The following is a 16442-nucleotide window of genomic DNA, read 5'->3' as shown; positions in this document are numbered from 1 at the left end:
CCTGCTCCTCATGATCGTGCCTCATTACCATATGGAGGTTGAAAACCCCTATCTACAGCCATCGAGGCATCTGACGCATAGTGACCTGGTAAAGGGTCTGGGGCTGTAAATCTTGTGGGAGCAGACAGCCTCATTTTGATTCCATGGAGCAGCTGCTGGTGAGTTTGAACCGCCAGCCTCATGGGTAGAAGCCCAACACTTACCTCGCAATACCAGCAAGACTTTCCCATAGAGGTCAGGGTTTATAACCCCTCACAAAAGGATGCATGAACACACAGTACTGGGAATCATGGCCTAGCTGAGGGGGCACATATTTTGAGGATATAAGGTTCAATCTATGATCCTCTTCCTTCAAATTGCATCTCAAATCCAACCATTCTCCCCATTTCAGCGGCCACCACCCACACCTGGACGTCAACAGTAGTCTCCTACTAGTGTTTTCACTTGTACATTCCCCTCCCTGAAATCTGCTCTCTATATACACCCACTTTGGTCTCCACAAGATAGAAGGCATGTCGTGTGACTTCCTTATGTAACACATGCTACCGGTCTTCCACTGCTTACCCTTAGAAATAAGAGTCAGACGTTTTACCCTGGCCGTAGAGAGTGGACTGCCCTGAGCTCTGCTGCCTCTCCCCCTCGAATGTTGGGCTGCACTTCTCAAAGGTCCGCCCTCTTGCCACAGCCGCCCTTAGCATTTGTCCATCCTTTGTGGGACCTGCTTCTGCCCCAGGTTGTGTCACGGCTGGCCCACTTGTCAGCTGTCGCTCACCTGAAGAGTCACCCTCACTGAGTCGCTCCAAGACTTCTCAGCTAGAGTACACGTTCCTCCCGGCATCCCACTCCCTGCCAGATCTCTACTGTCATCGTGTCTGGTTTCATCCTTTTTGTATGCTGACCACTCCGTGAGATCACCTCGTGTATCTGTGTTTGTTTGCTAACACGTTTGAGGTAGGAGAGCGTGGGCATGACTGGGCAGACCCAGGATGGTGCCTGCCCCGAAGCAGGCCCTCGGCTAATTCTTTCTGAATGAAGGAATGAGCAGATCTATTGAGCTGCTTTCCTCTTCTAGAACATTCTTTTCCTAAGTCATCTTGAATGGGGTCATGAAAGCCTGGATATACCATGAACTCCGTCTCATAATGTGGTTTCTTTTTAAAATCGTAATAGGGTAATATAAGACTTGACTCTCTTTTTTATCAAAACAAAAGTCTGATTTCCTGTAACTTCCTCCAGTGTCCACCCATCCTCCCATGGAAAGCACACTGAGTAATCTTCCATGATGTTATAGGAAGACCTTGAGACGGGGTCCGGATAGTTGACGTTCTTGCTGAACATACCCTGGCTCCCCAGCTGGGACATCGTTGAAAACCTCCTTATTCCCTGTCACCTTCTGTAGAGCCTGCTTGTGCTTGTCATTGACCTTCATAAAAGAGTTGATACCATATTGCACGCTGAGTAGACAGTCCGCGTTGACTCCGGTGGGCTGAGACTAGGGACGCCGTCTCGTGGAGTATTTCTCCCAGAGTCAGCTAGCACCTATCGTAGCTGACGGACGTTTAGTCCGTGTGGAGTCTGCAGCGAAGTAAGCCTTCTCTCCGCTTTTAATGCTTGTGAAATATTGTCAGGGTTTTTTATTTTTCCTTATTCTGCGTTTAATGGTTTTGCGCTTTTTTTTAACCGTATTAAAATTCATTTGGCTAATTCCTGTGCTTTTAGGAATTCTTTTTCTCATAGCTGTTCTCTTCATTATGCATCTAGCAGTAGTTCGTGGAGTCTATTTGTACTAGCAATAATGTCAAGCCATTACTGGGTAAGTATGAGTTCTGTGCTATAATCCAAACATTTAATAAGTTTGGAATAAGGGAACATCGACAGGTGCCCTGAACATCCTGTAAAAGAGGAGAGAAAGTGGATTTTTAGGACAAACTTCAAAAGAAGGTGGATTTCACTGTTGGGGTGTTTTTGTTTTTCAGTCTGTGAAACCCAGGATTGATGAACCTTTAGGGACAGCAAGTAGAATAAGGTTTCGGGGTGGTGGTGGTGGTGTACAATGGTAGGGTGGAGGGATGGAGGGAGTGGGGTAGTGTAGAAGGAAGATGATGTCAGGGAGTTCAGGAAGGAGAAACAATGTTTTGAATTAATTGTGGTAGTAGTTGCACCATACTGCTTGATGTGATTGATTCAACGATGGAATGATATGACATCTGTATTAACTCCCAATAAAATGGTTTTGAGAGAAAAATCAGATTGCCTTGGCGGTCACCTGGAAGACTGAGCAGGGATTCACTCTACATTGGGGCAGAGTCTAGCAGGTTTTCAAGAGAAGCCTATTGTGTGGCTTTGTTTAGACACCTGGTGAGGTGTACCTTTTGAGAAACTAGTTTATTAGGGCTGAGCTTAGAGAACGAGGCTGGTAAAAGATGCTTTAAGCAGTGGCTGAGGACGTTTTCCAGCAGGTGGCGCCACACCCAAAGCCTTCCAGTGGTGGAGCATCACCCACCCTCCCAGACTCACATTCTCTCACTGGCAAAAAGGGGACCAGGCGTTGGAGTCCACTCGTGGCAACTGGTTTTACTGGTGATACCCTAAAGGTTGATTAAGGGGACGGATGGTGAAGTGCCTGGCATGATTTTAAATGTTCTTTATCTGTTAGAAGAGGCATCGTCGGACCAAACGATGAAAAGAACAAGTTAACCAAGGGCCTTCTTTGGCTACGTATTTAAATCTCCTAATAATTTTTCTCGGTCAGCCACAATTTTAGAGGTCTTGTGAAAAAATTCATGAGTCAGCCAGTCAGCATGGCTGTGCCATTTTACGACCTCGTGTTTAAACTGGAAAAACGAGGAGACTATAACATTCGAAGGTTATAACGCCCTTTATTCTGCTGGATGCAAGCAAGCACGGTGCTTCTCGTTAAGGGTGTGCAGACGGCATTGCTGATGCAGACAGTCCTTTTCTTTGCAGGTAGCACGCGCCCGTCTTTTTACAGCCAGCATTTTGGGTTTTTCCTGTTTTGTAAATATAAACAATGCAAGTACTGTTTTTATAAAGTCACATCTGCAAACAACATATAGCTATGATAAAAATATCGTATTCTTTAGACTGTTAGAAAATTTAAAAGTGAGATTCACCCTATCCAAGTTAGCGTGTTGAGAATTTCCTTCGACACTTTCTTTGCTTATAACCATTATAAATGCAGTTTTTTAAAATGATAAAAGTAGGAATGCCTCATCATTTTAGAAGGGTCAGAGATAAACGCTGAAGTCCTTCCTGTTCCTGCCCCTGCTTTCTTAGACGTAGTTACTCTGATGCCTCTCAGGGTTGCTGTGAGTCAGAATCAGTGCAGAGAGTGTGGCTGCATTGGTTTTGTTCTTCTTCTTAATGTGACGACTGCCAGCGTGACTCTGACCTGCAGCAGATGAGACAGAGGAGGTGGTTAACCTATTTAATAGGTACTAATGGAACTGCACTTCTTTATTTCGGGGGTTGGTGATACATGTAACAGGTTGAGGGGAAAAGTATGATTCTGGCTAAACCCTTTGCTATTTGATCATTCACCTGGTGCTCTCAATCTGCTGTTAGTCTCACTACAATTGAGACCTTTGCAGCTAGGTATTATTTTGTATATACTTCTAAGCTTTCGGCTGATGTGGAACAAACTGAGAGGGAAGGCCCTCTTCATCATAGTAACTTGCCGGTTTTGTTTAGATGAGTTTCACAAACTAGTCTAACTGCAGAGAGAATGAAACACCCCTGTTAGGTAACACAGGCAGCCTGAGGAGTTGCTTGTCTGTGGCCAGGGCAATATGCAGATCCTTTTTATTAGGAGCAGAGGTGGCGTAGTAGTTTGGAGTTGGGCTGCGACCTGCAAGGTAAGCAGCTCAAAACCACCAGCTCACTCCGTGGGAGAAAGACGGGGCTTTCTACTCCTGTAAAGAGTTAGGGTCAAAAAATAAATAAATAAAGAAAGAAAGAAAGAAAGAAAAAAGAAAAAAAAAAAAGAGTTAGGGTCGTGAAACTCACAGGGCCGTGCTACCCTGCTCTGTAGTCGCTGGGAGTCAGCACTGACTCAGTGGCAGTGAGTTGGGAGTCAGCTTTTTAAGTTGTCCATCTTTTGCTTGAGGCTACAAAGACATACTTCACCTTTACAATAAGTTTACCACTGAAACTGAAAAAATCTAGAGAGAGTAACTACATTAATATTTTCTTGGGTTAAAAACAGAGGAGCCTGGGGGAAAATGGGGAACTAAATAACAATGAGTACAAGAAATAAAGTGTTCTAAAGTTGATTGTGGGGATGATTGCACAACTTTTCAATAAGTTTAAATTTTGAATTGTGTGATATGTGAATTATGTCAATTAAACTTGTACAATGTTTTAAAAGATGCAGACTGTTCTGACTGAACAAACAACTGTATTCTGATCATTGCTAGCCTGAATATTAGTCTATTGAACTTCTTTAATAACCCCCTTCATGATGGAAAAAAAACAAACAAACAAACCTGTAATCTCAGAAACCCACAGGACAGTTCTGCCCTGACCTACAGGTCTTTATGAGTTTATGAGTTGGAATCAACTCGATAGGAGGGAGTTTGGTTTGTTTTTTTTAACATCATCCTACTTTATTTTTTTGAATCTGCAAATGATCCACTGTTGTTTGTTTGTTTCTTTCACCAGTTTCTCAAACAATTAGGTCTACAAGCTAACTGGCAGTTTGTTGACGTCTATGGCATGGACCCCGAGCTCCTCAGCATGGTCCCGAGACCAGTGTGCGCAGTCTTACTGCTCTTTCCCATCACAGCAAAGGTAATTGTCAAGTCCGATCTGCTCGATCCGAGGTTCTATTCTTGGATTGAAAATACACTTTTAGGAAAAAATGTTGCCTGTTGCATAAAATCCATCAGTCTAGGAGTCTTTAAAATATAAAGATCTGATACTTGGATTCTGACTCATAGATTAACAATTAAGGCATGTGTGACTTTTAAATTTGTTGGTTTTCTTCTACTATGAAGTGTAATTTGTCTCGATCATGTTTTCATGGGACATCTGACATATTTTGGAGTAAATGATTTAGAAATGTCAAGGGCTAGAACAGTCTTAAAGTGTCTTAGAAATATACAGGTACTGGCACAAAGCAGGGAACCAATAGAGAGGTCTGAGAGGCCTGCCCCAATCCCAACTACGTGGAAAATACCCCCTCCCTGCAGAAGAATTCACTTCAGAGGGCAGCACTGAAGTTACAGCTCAGGGAGAGGGACATGTCTGATCAAAGCACACAGGACCAAATGAAGGGGGAGGAAGAGAGAGTGGAACACATCCTTGCCCACCAAGCCTTGAGGATGGTATCCCTGCTCAGAGCAGCCAATCTACAGAGAGGACCTTAGGGCCGTTCCCACTAAGAGACTCGACTTCCCTCACTGACCCATAGCGCAGCGGGGGACAACACTGGAGAAACAGTGTGGGAATTGCACCCAATCTGACCCCACCACACTGAGAGAAACACTAAGGGTGTGCAACAGAACAGCAAGGGGAACAGAGCAACGATGTCCCCAGGGAATACCAAAAATAGACGTTGGGGCCAGGGCATGGCATCCCTTCAGATTCAACCGGAAAATACTCCTAAAGGTCAACAAACAGACCTTGAACTATTTACCAGCTTTTCTTTTTTTTTGACATTGTTTTTTTTAATTGTTGTTTTGTCTTCTTTTGTTACTTTGTTTTGCTGTCTTGTTTTTTGTGCATATTATTATTTCTGCAGGTCTATCTAGGTAAGATAGGCGGGATAAACAATCTGGAGGAGAAAACAACGGACCAACGGTTCGGAGGTGGGCGAACATAGGAGAGGGAGTGGTGGGGGAAAGGAAGTGGGTGTTAACAAACCCAGGGACAAGAGAACAACAAGCGATCTAAAATTGTTGGCGAGGAGGGTGTAGTAGGCCTGGTAGGGCTTGATCAAGGGCAGTGTAACCGAGAGGAATTACAGAAACCCAAATGAAGGCTGAACATGATAGTGGGACAAGAGGAAAGTAAAAGGAAATAGAGGAAAGAACTAGGAGGCAAAGGGCATTTATAGAGGTCTAAATGCAGGCATATACATATGTAAATATGTGTATATATGACGATGGGGAAATAGATCTATGTGCATATATTTTTAGGTTTGTACTAAGGTAGCATCAGATGGACATTGGGCCTCTACTCAAGTATTCCCTCAATGCAAGAACACTATGTTCTATTAAACTGGCATTCCATGATGCTCACCTTCCCGATACAATCGCTGAAGACAAAGCAAGTGCATAATGTGAAGAAAGCTGATGGTGCCTGACTATCAAACATATAGTGTCTGGGATCTTAAAGGCTTGAAGGTAAACAAGTGGACATCTAACTGAGAAGCAACAAAACCCACAGGGAAGAAGCACACCAGCCTCTGTGATTATGTGGTGTCATAGGATGAGGTATCAGGCATCAAAGAACAAAAAAATAGAGTGAATGAGAGAGAGTGTGGAGAGGAGACCCAAAGCCCATCTGTAGGCAACTGGACATCCCCTTACAGAAGGATCGCAGGGAGGAGACAAGCCAGTTAGGGTGCAGTATAGCACTGATGAAACATACAACTTTCCTCTAGTTCTTTAATGCTTCCAACACCCCACTATCATGATCCCAATTCTACCCTACAAATCTGGCTAGACCAGAGCATGTACAGGGGTACAGATAAGAGCTGAAAACTCAGCTCAGAGAATTCAGAACAGATAAACCCCTCAGAACCAGCAATGAGAGTAGTGATACCAGAAGGGTAAAGGGAAAGTGGGGTAGAAAGGGGGAACCAATGATAGTGATCTACATATAACCCCCTCCATGGAGGATGGACAACAGAAAAGTGGTTGAAGGGAGACATAGGACAGTGTAAGACATGACAAAATAATAATTTATAAGTTATTAAGGGTTCGTGAGGGAGGGGGAAAATGAGCTGATACCAAGGGCTCAAGTAGAAAGAAAATGTTTTGAGAATGATGATGGCAACAAATGTACAAATGTGCTTGGCACAATGAATGGATGTATGGATTGTGGTAAGAGTTGTGCAAGTCCCCAACAAAATGATTTAAAAAAAGAAAATATACAGATAAAGACGGTTTAATTTTTCATAAATAAAAGATTGCAATTTCTGAAAAAAAACAAAACAAAAACCTAACTTCTCCAAAGCTTATGTAATGGCAATCAGGTATCCTTCTTTTCAGGACCTGATTTGTGTGGGGATCGCTGAGCTTAAACTGGCAGATCGACGACATGTTGAAGATTATAGATAGATTGATATTCTTGGCTCTTCATTTAAATTCACATCTCCATATATTACAGCCCTTTTCTTCTTGAATAATGTTATAGAGCTATACATAATGAAGCCAGAACTTTAAAAAAAAATTATTTTATTGGGGGCTCGTACAATTCTTATCACAATACATACATACATCCATTGTGTCAAGCACATATGTACATTCGCTGCCCTCATCTTACTCAAAACATTTGTCTTCTGCTTTAGCCCTTAATATCGTTGCTTATTTTCTCCCTTCCTCCCCACTTCTCCCTCCCTCATGAACCCTTCATAATTCATAAATTATTATACTTTGTCATAAGTTACACTGTCAGAATGATGTAAACTCAAAAAAAAAAAAGATTTTAGAATTCACTTAAAATTCTGGCTTCTACCCCACATTCCCTTCACCCTCTAGGCCTCGCCCTTCTCGCCACTGGTCCTGAAGGAGTCATCTATCCTGGATTCCCTGTGTTTCCAGTTGCTACCTGTACAATGTACCTCCTCTGGTCTAGCCAGATTTGCAAGGCTGAATTGGGATCATGATAGTGCGGGGGAGGGGGGACCATTTAAGAACTAGAGGAAAGTTATATGTTTCATCATTGCTACCCTGCACCCTGATTGGCTCGTCCCCTCCCCACAACCCTTCAGTAAGGGGGTGTTCAGTTGAGAAAGGGAGAACCAATTACAGGAATCTAATATTGCTTCCTCCCTGGGAGATGGACAGCAGAGAAGAGGCTTCCTCACCTCCCCCTATCATGACCTCAGTGCTGCCTCTTCGGATCAGACGGGAGCATGTCCACAGGTAGAGGTAAGAGATAAGAGCTCAGGACACATGGAGTCCAGGACCAGGAATGGGAATAGCGATACAGAAGGAGGGGAGGAAGTGGGAACAGATCGCAGTGATTGACAGACAACCACAGTACCCCCCACCCCCAGGGGGACCAACAACAAACCATGGGGGAAGGGCGATAGCCATCGGTGTAAGATATGAAAATAATAATTTATCAAGGGGTCACAAGGTATGTGTGTGTTAGGGTTGGGGGGAAGAGCTGATACCAAGGGCTCAACAGAAAGGAAATGTCTTGAGATGAATGATGACAACTTAGGTACAAATGTGCTTGATACAATGGATGTATGGATTCTTATAAGAGTTGTAAGAGCCCCAATATAATGATCTTTTAATTAAAAAATATATATATCATAAATAAATGGGTCTTCTGCGGCTGATTTGCCAATGTATCATTTAACTTCTTAACCGATGCTTACATTAGTATTGGTTGTAGGTCCAAGGAAAGTCAACTCCATGGCAATTAAAAAAAAAAAAATTTCATCCAAGGAAACCTTATGGGACAGCTCCACTCTGTCACCTGGGCTCGCTGTGCTTGACAATGACTGGATTGCATTTAACAAGCACGTGCACACACACAAGTAGAGACTCTCAGTGAAATTTCACTGATCTCCATTACAGCTCATGGATGACATGTTACAAATTCACTCAAAACTCAAACTCACTGCTACTGAGTCGATTCTGACCCACAGCAAGCCTCTTGTCCAGAGTAGAACTGCCCGGTAGGTTTCTGAGCCTGTCACTCTTGGGTGGGTGGGTGCGGGGAGGTGGCATCCTCATCTTTCTCCAGCAGAGCTGCTGGTGGTTTGGCGCTGCTGACCTTGGGGCTCGCAGCCCCACACATGACCTTACAGCAGCATTAGGGCTGCAGGACATCCACTCACAGACCATCTAATGGAGGTTCTGAGAGATGCGGATGGCTTTAATTTTGCGTGTTCTCGCTCAGACACTGATGTAGTGTGAATCACTTCAAGAAAACTCCCAGCAAGCAGACCACCATAGATAGCACAGGTCGACCGCGGGTGGTGTTCTAAACGGGTGCGCTAGAGTAGTGCTGACTTGCCAATGAGTCTTCCTGCCATTGACTGGTCACACTCTCAGCCATCCTCTTAAGCCAGCGGCTCTCAACCTGTCCGTCGAGACCTCTTTGGGGATCAAACGACCCTTTCACAGGGGTTGCCTGATCCATAACAAGCAAAATTACAGTTAGGAAGTAGCAACAAAAATAATGTTATGGTTGGGGTCACCACCACATGAGGAACTGTATTCAAGGGTCGCGGCCTTAGGAAGGTGGAGAACCACTGCTCTACGTGAAGAGGCTGTAAATGCTCTTTGAGTTGCTTGCCCCCAGCAGCCTCTTTCTCTGGTCTCCCTAATTGCTTTTCCTTCCCCCACCTGCGCTTGTTTTCCATAGGATTTTTTTCCCTCTCAAGCATTAAGTGTTGGGCAGTTGTCCAGCCTCGTTTTGTCTTGCCAGTGATGCACATTGACACAAAGTGAACTGTAGGCCTGTGTAAATATCCCAGTGCACAACCATCCTGGATTGAAATGTTTTATATATATATATATATTGTCAATAGAAACAAGAGGAATGAATTGGTTTGCTTGTTCTGAGAAGTTACTTGTAACTTTGATTTATATGCACACTCATACACTATTTGTAATCATAGGCACAGACACTTGTTAGAAAGCTGCTTCTTAATTAAGGATTTTCTACAGGTGGTCTTAAGAAGCCTCGGCAGCACTGTTGCTTAAATGCTTGGCCACTTACTCACAAGGTCAGAGGCTGCAACCCACAAGCTGCTGTTTGGGAGAACGAGGAGGCTGTCAGCTCTCATAAAGATGTAAAGCCCTGGAAACTATATAGCTTCTGGGTTGGGTTTGGGGCTTTATAGACAGCATTTGAGATTTTACAGACTCATGGGTTTATTGCAGGGATCACCAAACTTTCTGCAAAGGCCAAAAAACCCAAACTAAGTTCACTGCCATCCAGTCAATTCCAACGCATAGCCACCCTGTAGGACAGGATAGAATGACGGGGTAGAACTCACCCTGTGGGTGTCCAAGGCTGTAAATCTGTACAGGAACAGAAAGCCGCCTCTTACTCCCACGGAGCCACTAGTGGTCGAACTCCTGACCTTGCGTTTAGCAGCCCAAGTTGTAATCCACTATGCCACCAGGGCCCTTTCCTTCTGGAAAGGGCCACACAGTAAATATTCACAACTCCTGTTGCATTATCCAACCAGCGTGGTAGGCCTGAAACAGCCATAAACTTGGTTGCCCTCAAGTCTGCTCCCATTTTGATCTCCTGGGTGTCAGGCTGGAAGCAGCCCTGGGGATTTCCAGTGGCTTGTTTTCCAGAAGTGGATGCCCGGCCTCGGCCAGGACAGAAGCTGAGCGTCGCTGATGAGAAGAGGCAGCAGGCACTGTGATTGGAATCTGAAAAACTTAGAGTACAACTGCACAATCATCTGTCCACTCTTCCCCTCTTTTTTAGCCCCTGTCTCATGATCACTGTTGCAGGACCCCAGTGATAAGAATCAGTAAGAGGTCAGGGGTTAGAAGCCACCATCCGTTCCACAGGAGAAAGATGTGGCAGCTTACTTCTGCTTCTGTAAAACGTACAGCCTTGGAAACCCCATGGGGAAAATTTGGATGGACTTGACAGTAACTAATGTTTTTCACCCCTTGTTTACATTTGGGAAACTGAACCATTGCCAACCTTGTGGTTAGCAGCCCACTGTGTGACCACTATGCCACCAGGGCTCCTTTGAACAGATAAAGTAAAGTGTTGCCTCAAAGTCATAGAAACCTCATTGAGCAGAAATATCGAGGTGAAGCTATCGTTTCTTCAGGGGCCTCCATGTAGGCCTGCACGCTTCCGAAGGTGGTGTTTTCATTTCTCAAGTGCTTCTTGCAAGAACCCAGCCTCCTGGAGGAGCTCAGCTTTCTTTGGGTGTTGGGAGCAAAAGGAATCTAAAGGAACGAGATGGGCTGTAGGGTTGATGGGTGGCCGGTTCCCCACTGAATCTTCCTAAGCCTTCCTGCCCTCCAAAAATGAGCAGGTGCGTGCTGTGATGGAAGACCATTCCTCGGTGCACCTCTCCTCCTCTTTCTCACCTGTGCAGTGTCTGTGCTCTTGAACTTCTTCTTAGGAAGCCCTGGCGATCACCCTGTGCTCTTCGAGACCAGCTATCAAGATGATCCTTTGGGATCCCAGAAAACAGTCACCATGACTTTCTGGGCTGACTCCCTAGGGGCCTTGAGAAGTCAAAAGTGTGCAAACTAGTAGATTTAAAAGGTTCCTTCCTGGAGATTTCTACTTTTCCCCTTTAACTCTTTGGGGCCCATTCGTGTCACGGTACATTTAAAAAATGGTGTCTTAAAACCATACTCCTCCAAGGGAATTGCCTATTGGAGGGCAAGGCAGTTCGAAGTGCCAGTGAATGTTGCTGGGCGTCCCCCAGGAAGGCCGAGCAAGTGGAGCCCTCCATCATAGCCCGTCCGACACTCTGCGCCTACATCCTCACTGACGTGGGCGGCATTCTTCCCTTTCAGTATTACCACTGTATGCGTGACCATTCTCTAACTTTTTAGGCTTGTATATTTACACCTAAAAGTTAGGTTTGTATATCTTATGCATAGAAATTGGTTTAGCCCTTTTTCATCTGACTGTCGTTTTCCATTTAAATCAGCTACTACTGTTGTTTTTGTGTTTGTGTGTTTTAAATAGTATGAAATGTTCAGAACGGAAGAGGAGGAGACAATCAAATCCCAGGGACAGGATGTTGCGTCCTCAGTGTATTTCATGAAGCAAACGATCAGCAATGCCTGCGGGACCATCGGACTGATCCACGCCATCGCCAACAACCAGGACAAGATGCGCTTTGGTAGGCAAACAACTGCAGGCCCGCTGCCTTTCACGCTGTAGGTCGAAGAGAGTTGAGCAGTTAAGTGGTCCTCCTATCCTTGCTTTGAAATCATACCCCAAACACCCCCGCCCCTTTCTGTAGTAGCGGAGGCCGCAGATGCTGGGGGAACGCCGTCCCTCCATTCTCTTATGTGTCAGATACAGGCGGGAGTTCAAGACCCAAACAGAGTTGGCGTTTTTCTTCACAAATTGACTGCACATTGTCTTCTGCCCTAGTGTTGCTGTCTCTCTCTCTGTTTCATATTTAAAACACAGGGTATAATTACCACAAACCTTTAATGTTTCTTGTTTCTTAACAGTATTAGATGCTGTCATGTCAGGAGTTTGCATTTAGGGTGCATGTCACTGAATTACTTTCCTTTACCAGTGAGAGGGTTTTTTACTTGAAAATAGCTAGCATGTTTCTAGCACTCCCTATACCAGTGTCATTGCGATACCAAGATGCCATTTTTACCTTCTTTCTAATTTTAAGAGTCTGGATCAACCTTGAAGAAATTCCTGGAGGAGTCTTCCTCAATGTCCCCTGAAGAGAGAGCCAGATACCTGGAGAACTATGACGTCAGTACCCTCTTTCCGTGTTGATTTAATAGAGTTTTGTGGGGTGGTAGACATGGTTTGGGGTTTACCTTGACACTAGCTTTGAGCAAGTACGGATTTTGTCCTATCCATTAAAAAAAGCCCCTTTGTATTTTCAGGGAATATTATCTGAAATGCCCATAAATGTTGATAAATTGCCACTTCCTTTCTACATCCAGAGCTGAGTGAGAGAATAAGAGCCGTTTGATTCACCGATTAGCAAAACATCTAACAGTTACCCCCCCCTTTACCATTCCCTCTGTATAATAAGTACATGCCCGCCGAGATCTATGTGTCTCTTGGGCCAGAATTGGGAAGGAGGCTGAAGACAAATGGAGAAACAAAGGTTTAAAGGTAGACATTAGTCTAGCAGCTGTTTTTGTATGTGCAGCGAGACAGAGGCTACAGTCTAGTTTGAAATGATTACGCAATGTCATAGAATGGTTTTCAAGATTTTTTTTTTTTTTTTAGATTTCTCTTTTGATGGCTTTTTTGCTTTTTCTGAAGTCACTACGATGGTAAATACTTTGAAATTAGAGACATCTGTTAGCAGAGCACTCGGTGAGGCCAGTGCCTTGTTCGGTGTCTAGGCTCAAGCAGCCGTGATCATTGTGTTCAGCATTCCACTGTGCTTGAGACTGCTTTCATTTGCTAGTCGCCAACCTTGATGAGAGTCCATCAGCCGTCTTCATTTTTCATGTAAACAAACGGCATAAAAATGACCTGTATCCTTCCATGAGTGGTAGCAACCATTACTGGTTTTTCTAGGGCGCATATATGCATGTGTTGTTGTTGTTTTAATCAGAAGCCCGATCATACTGTAATACTGTTTTGTCCCTTGCTTTTCTCATTTACCACCATCAGTACATGGCAGTAAGTACCTATGGACATCATCATTTAATGGCTGCACATCTTCCATCGTAGAGTACTTAATCTTGCCAATAACTTATTGTCAGCAGTCTAATAAACCATGGTCTTTTGAACCGTTTTACTTAAAAAAAATTTTTTTTTAAATCATTTTATTGGGGGCTCATGCAACTCTTATCACAATCCATACATACATCAATTGTGTAAAGCGCATTTGTACATTCATTGCCCTCATCATTCTCAAAACATTTCCTCTCTACTTAAGCCCCCGGCATTAGGTCCTCATTTTTCTCCCTCCTCACTACCCTCCTCCCTCATGAGCCCTTGATAATTTATAAATTATTATTTTGTCATATCTTGCCCTGTCCGATGTCTCCCTTCACCCACTTTTCTGTTGTCCGTCCCCCAGGGAGGAGGTTACATTTAGTTCCTTGGAACCATTTTTCTTAAAAAAAAAAAAAAAAAAAACCACAAAATTAAATTTTAGATCATAGATCTTTACTAATTTACTTGTATTGGCTGGTGTGCCTCCTTCCCTGCACCCTTGCTAATAGTGGCGATGTCAGAATGTTCATTACACACACACACACAGTAATGGAAGAATGTCAAGGAAATGAAGTCTCTAGCTTCTGATGAATGCATGCTTTTTCACTCCACCTTTCCAAACTGCCTCCCACGGAAGCTGCATGCTGAAGCCTAACTCTTGCCAGTACTGCCGAGGAGCACGTAACACAGGGTGTCAGGTCCTCGTCTGTGTGCTACCCACTTTATTCTGTTTCCATTAGATGAAGTGGCAATTGAATAAGCCCAGTGACTACTCCATAGGACCAGTACACACTGCCCCATATTTTCAAGCATTTGGGGATCGGAACGCAGAGCAGTTCCTTTGGTGGCTCGGATATCCTTCTTAATCACCTACTAGTAAACTGTCCTTAATTTTCCCCAATTCATTCTCTCTCAACAAGGCTTCATCAGTGTTTCTCAAAGTGGGTGATACTGCCCCCTGTGGGGAGCCAGGAGGATCCAGGGGAGCTGCAAGAGCAGACACCTGCACCTGGATTATGGGCTGCAGTAAAAGTGTTTTGATGTCAAAGGTGGGGATGGAAGGGGCTCTGAGTAAATTATTTTTTTTTTCTGAAAAGGGTATATTCGCCCAAATAAATTGGGAAAATGTGCTTTGAGATGGTAAATTTTAGCTTTGGTGTTTTCTTTTTCTTCTTAAAAGTTGGGTAGAGTGATACATATCTATATCTTGCATTCTCTATATAAATACTTTGTATTGTTCTTATTCCAGGCCATTCGAGTCACTCACGAGACCAGTGCACATGAAGGTCAGACTGAGGTATACCACATTTTTCCAAACTTCTTTTGCTTCATAGAAATTCAACTGTAGTTATTGTATAAAATGTGGTTTTGGGAAATTACTTTGAACTGCTTCCCCCCTCCCCCCCCATTGTTTTGAGGGAATTTGCTTATGTTCGGTGGTGCCCTAAGGGGACACCAGAGCATGTTTTTACACACTGTTAGCCTGTTGCGTTCATGCCTGCATCTCGGTTTGTCCAAGTGTGTGGACAGGTTGCAGAGCGTGCGCTGCTTGCCTGTGTCCTCACTATTAGATGCCTCTGACTTCCCAGGATTTTGAGAAAAGCACCTGCACTGTGATACAGGTAGATGCCAAATCCACTGCGTTGGGGTTGATCCCGACGTAGAGGTGCTCTGCAGGGTTTCCGAGACTGTACTGCTTTATGGTAACACAAAGCCTCATCTTTCCCCCATGAGGTGGCTGGTGGGTTTGAACTGCCACCCTTGCGTTTAGCAGCCAAGTACTTAATCCACTATGCCACCAGTGCATCTCACATAGGTAGAGAGCTTATATGATTCTGAAGCGCTTGATCATATTCAATTTCTAGAGAAATACTGCCCCGTTCTCTTGGCTGAAGATCTGTTATCTGTCAGTGTGCCGATCTTCACATCCTGACTCTTCTCTCTCTGTCTTTTCGTTCTGTTTGTTTTGCTCCTTCCCTCTTTCTTTCCTTTCTTCCCTGCAGCCCTCGCTCCCCTACTCTTGGTGCAGGTTCATTGTCAAATAGTATTTCAGTTCATGTGAATAGAGTTTAATTTTTTTAATTGCTTTTATTTATTTATTTTAAATCGTTTTATTAGGTGCTCATACAACTCCTATCACAATCCATACACACATCAATTATGTAAAGCACATTTGTACATTCATTGCCCTCATCATTCTCAAGAATAGAGTTTAAGTTATTCATGCTGGGTGTACTGACAGCACATATGAAGTGTTACTGGTAAAGAGATTGATTTTCTTCTTCCTTTTCCCACGTGTGACTTGAACAAAAACACTCCAAACCAAAGTCACTGCTATCGATCGAGTCAATGCCGACTGATAGTGACCCTATGGGACAGGGTAGAACTGCCCCTGTGGGTTTCCGAGAGTGTAACTCTTCACGGAAGTAGAAAGCATCGTCTTTTGGTTAGCAGCCCACAAGTAACCGCTACGCCACCAGAGTTCATTCTTGGTTCTTTGCACTCATGGTTTTCTCTTGGCCCTTACTGAAATCACCCGGCTGGGTGATAGAGTACTTGTCTTCACTGGAGTTCACCATCTGGTGTCCTAGCCCTTTCTGCCCTTTCTGGTCAGAGTTCTACCAGCCATTTCCCACATGACCACCTGTTAAAATGTCTGTCATTTCTTGCCTGATCTTACATATAATCAGCTTCGTATGTAAATTGTATCTTTTACCTTTTCATTCTAATTCCTATTCATTTCTATACAATTCTACTGGGTTCCAAACCAAACCAGTGACTGCAAAGAAGATTCCAACTTGGGTGGACTCGAAACTCCACCCCTTTGGTTAGCAGCAGAGGATATTAACGGATTGCTTCCTCCCCCC

General features: G+C 44.0%; 1 protein-coding gene across 1 annotated transcript in view; it reads left to right on the top strand.

Annotated features, from left to right (window-relative positions):
* The window catches only part of UCHL3 (ubiquitin C-terminal hydrolase L3), a 58405-nt gene that overhangs the window by 7245 nt on the left and 34718 nt on the right, over positions 1–16442 (top strand). Inside the window, exons 3-6 of the mRNA XM_045287079.1 lie at positions 4681–4809; positions 11890–12046; positions 12560–12645; positions 14825–14872. Coding sequence (XP_045143014.1) covers positions 4681–4809; positions 11890–12046; positions 12560–12645; positions 14825–14872 — 420 coding nt within the window. The remainder of the gene's footprint in view (positions 1–4680; positions 4810–11889; positions 12047–12559; positions 12646–14824; positions 14873–16442) is intronic.

The sequence above is a fragment of the Echinops telfairi genome, unplaced genomic scaffold (assembly GCF_000313985.2).
Source record: "Echinops telfairi isolate 266 unplaced genomic scaffold, ASM31398v2 ScPeMD7_11;HRSCAF=52, whole genome shotgun sequence".
Classification (NCBI taxonomy): domain Eukaryota; kingdom Metazoa; phylum Chordata; class Mammalia; order Afrosoricida; family Tenrecidae; genus Echinops; species Echinops telfairi.
Note: the sequence above shows the minus strand (reverse complement) of the source record. Positions and strands in the feature narration are given on the sequence as shown.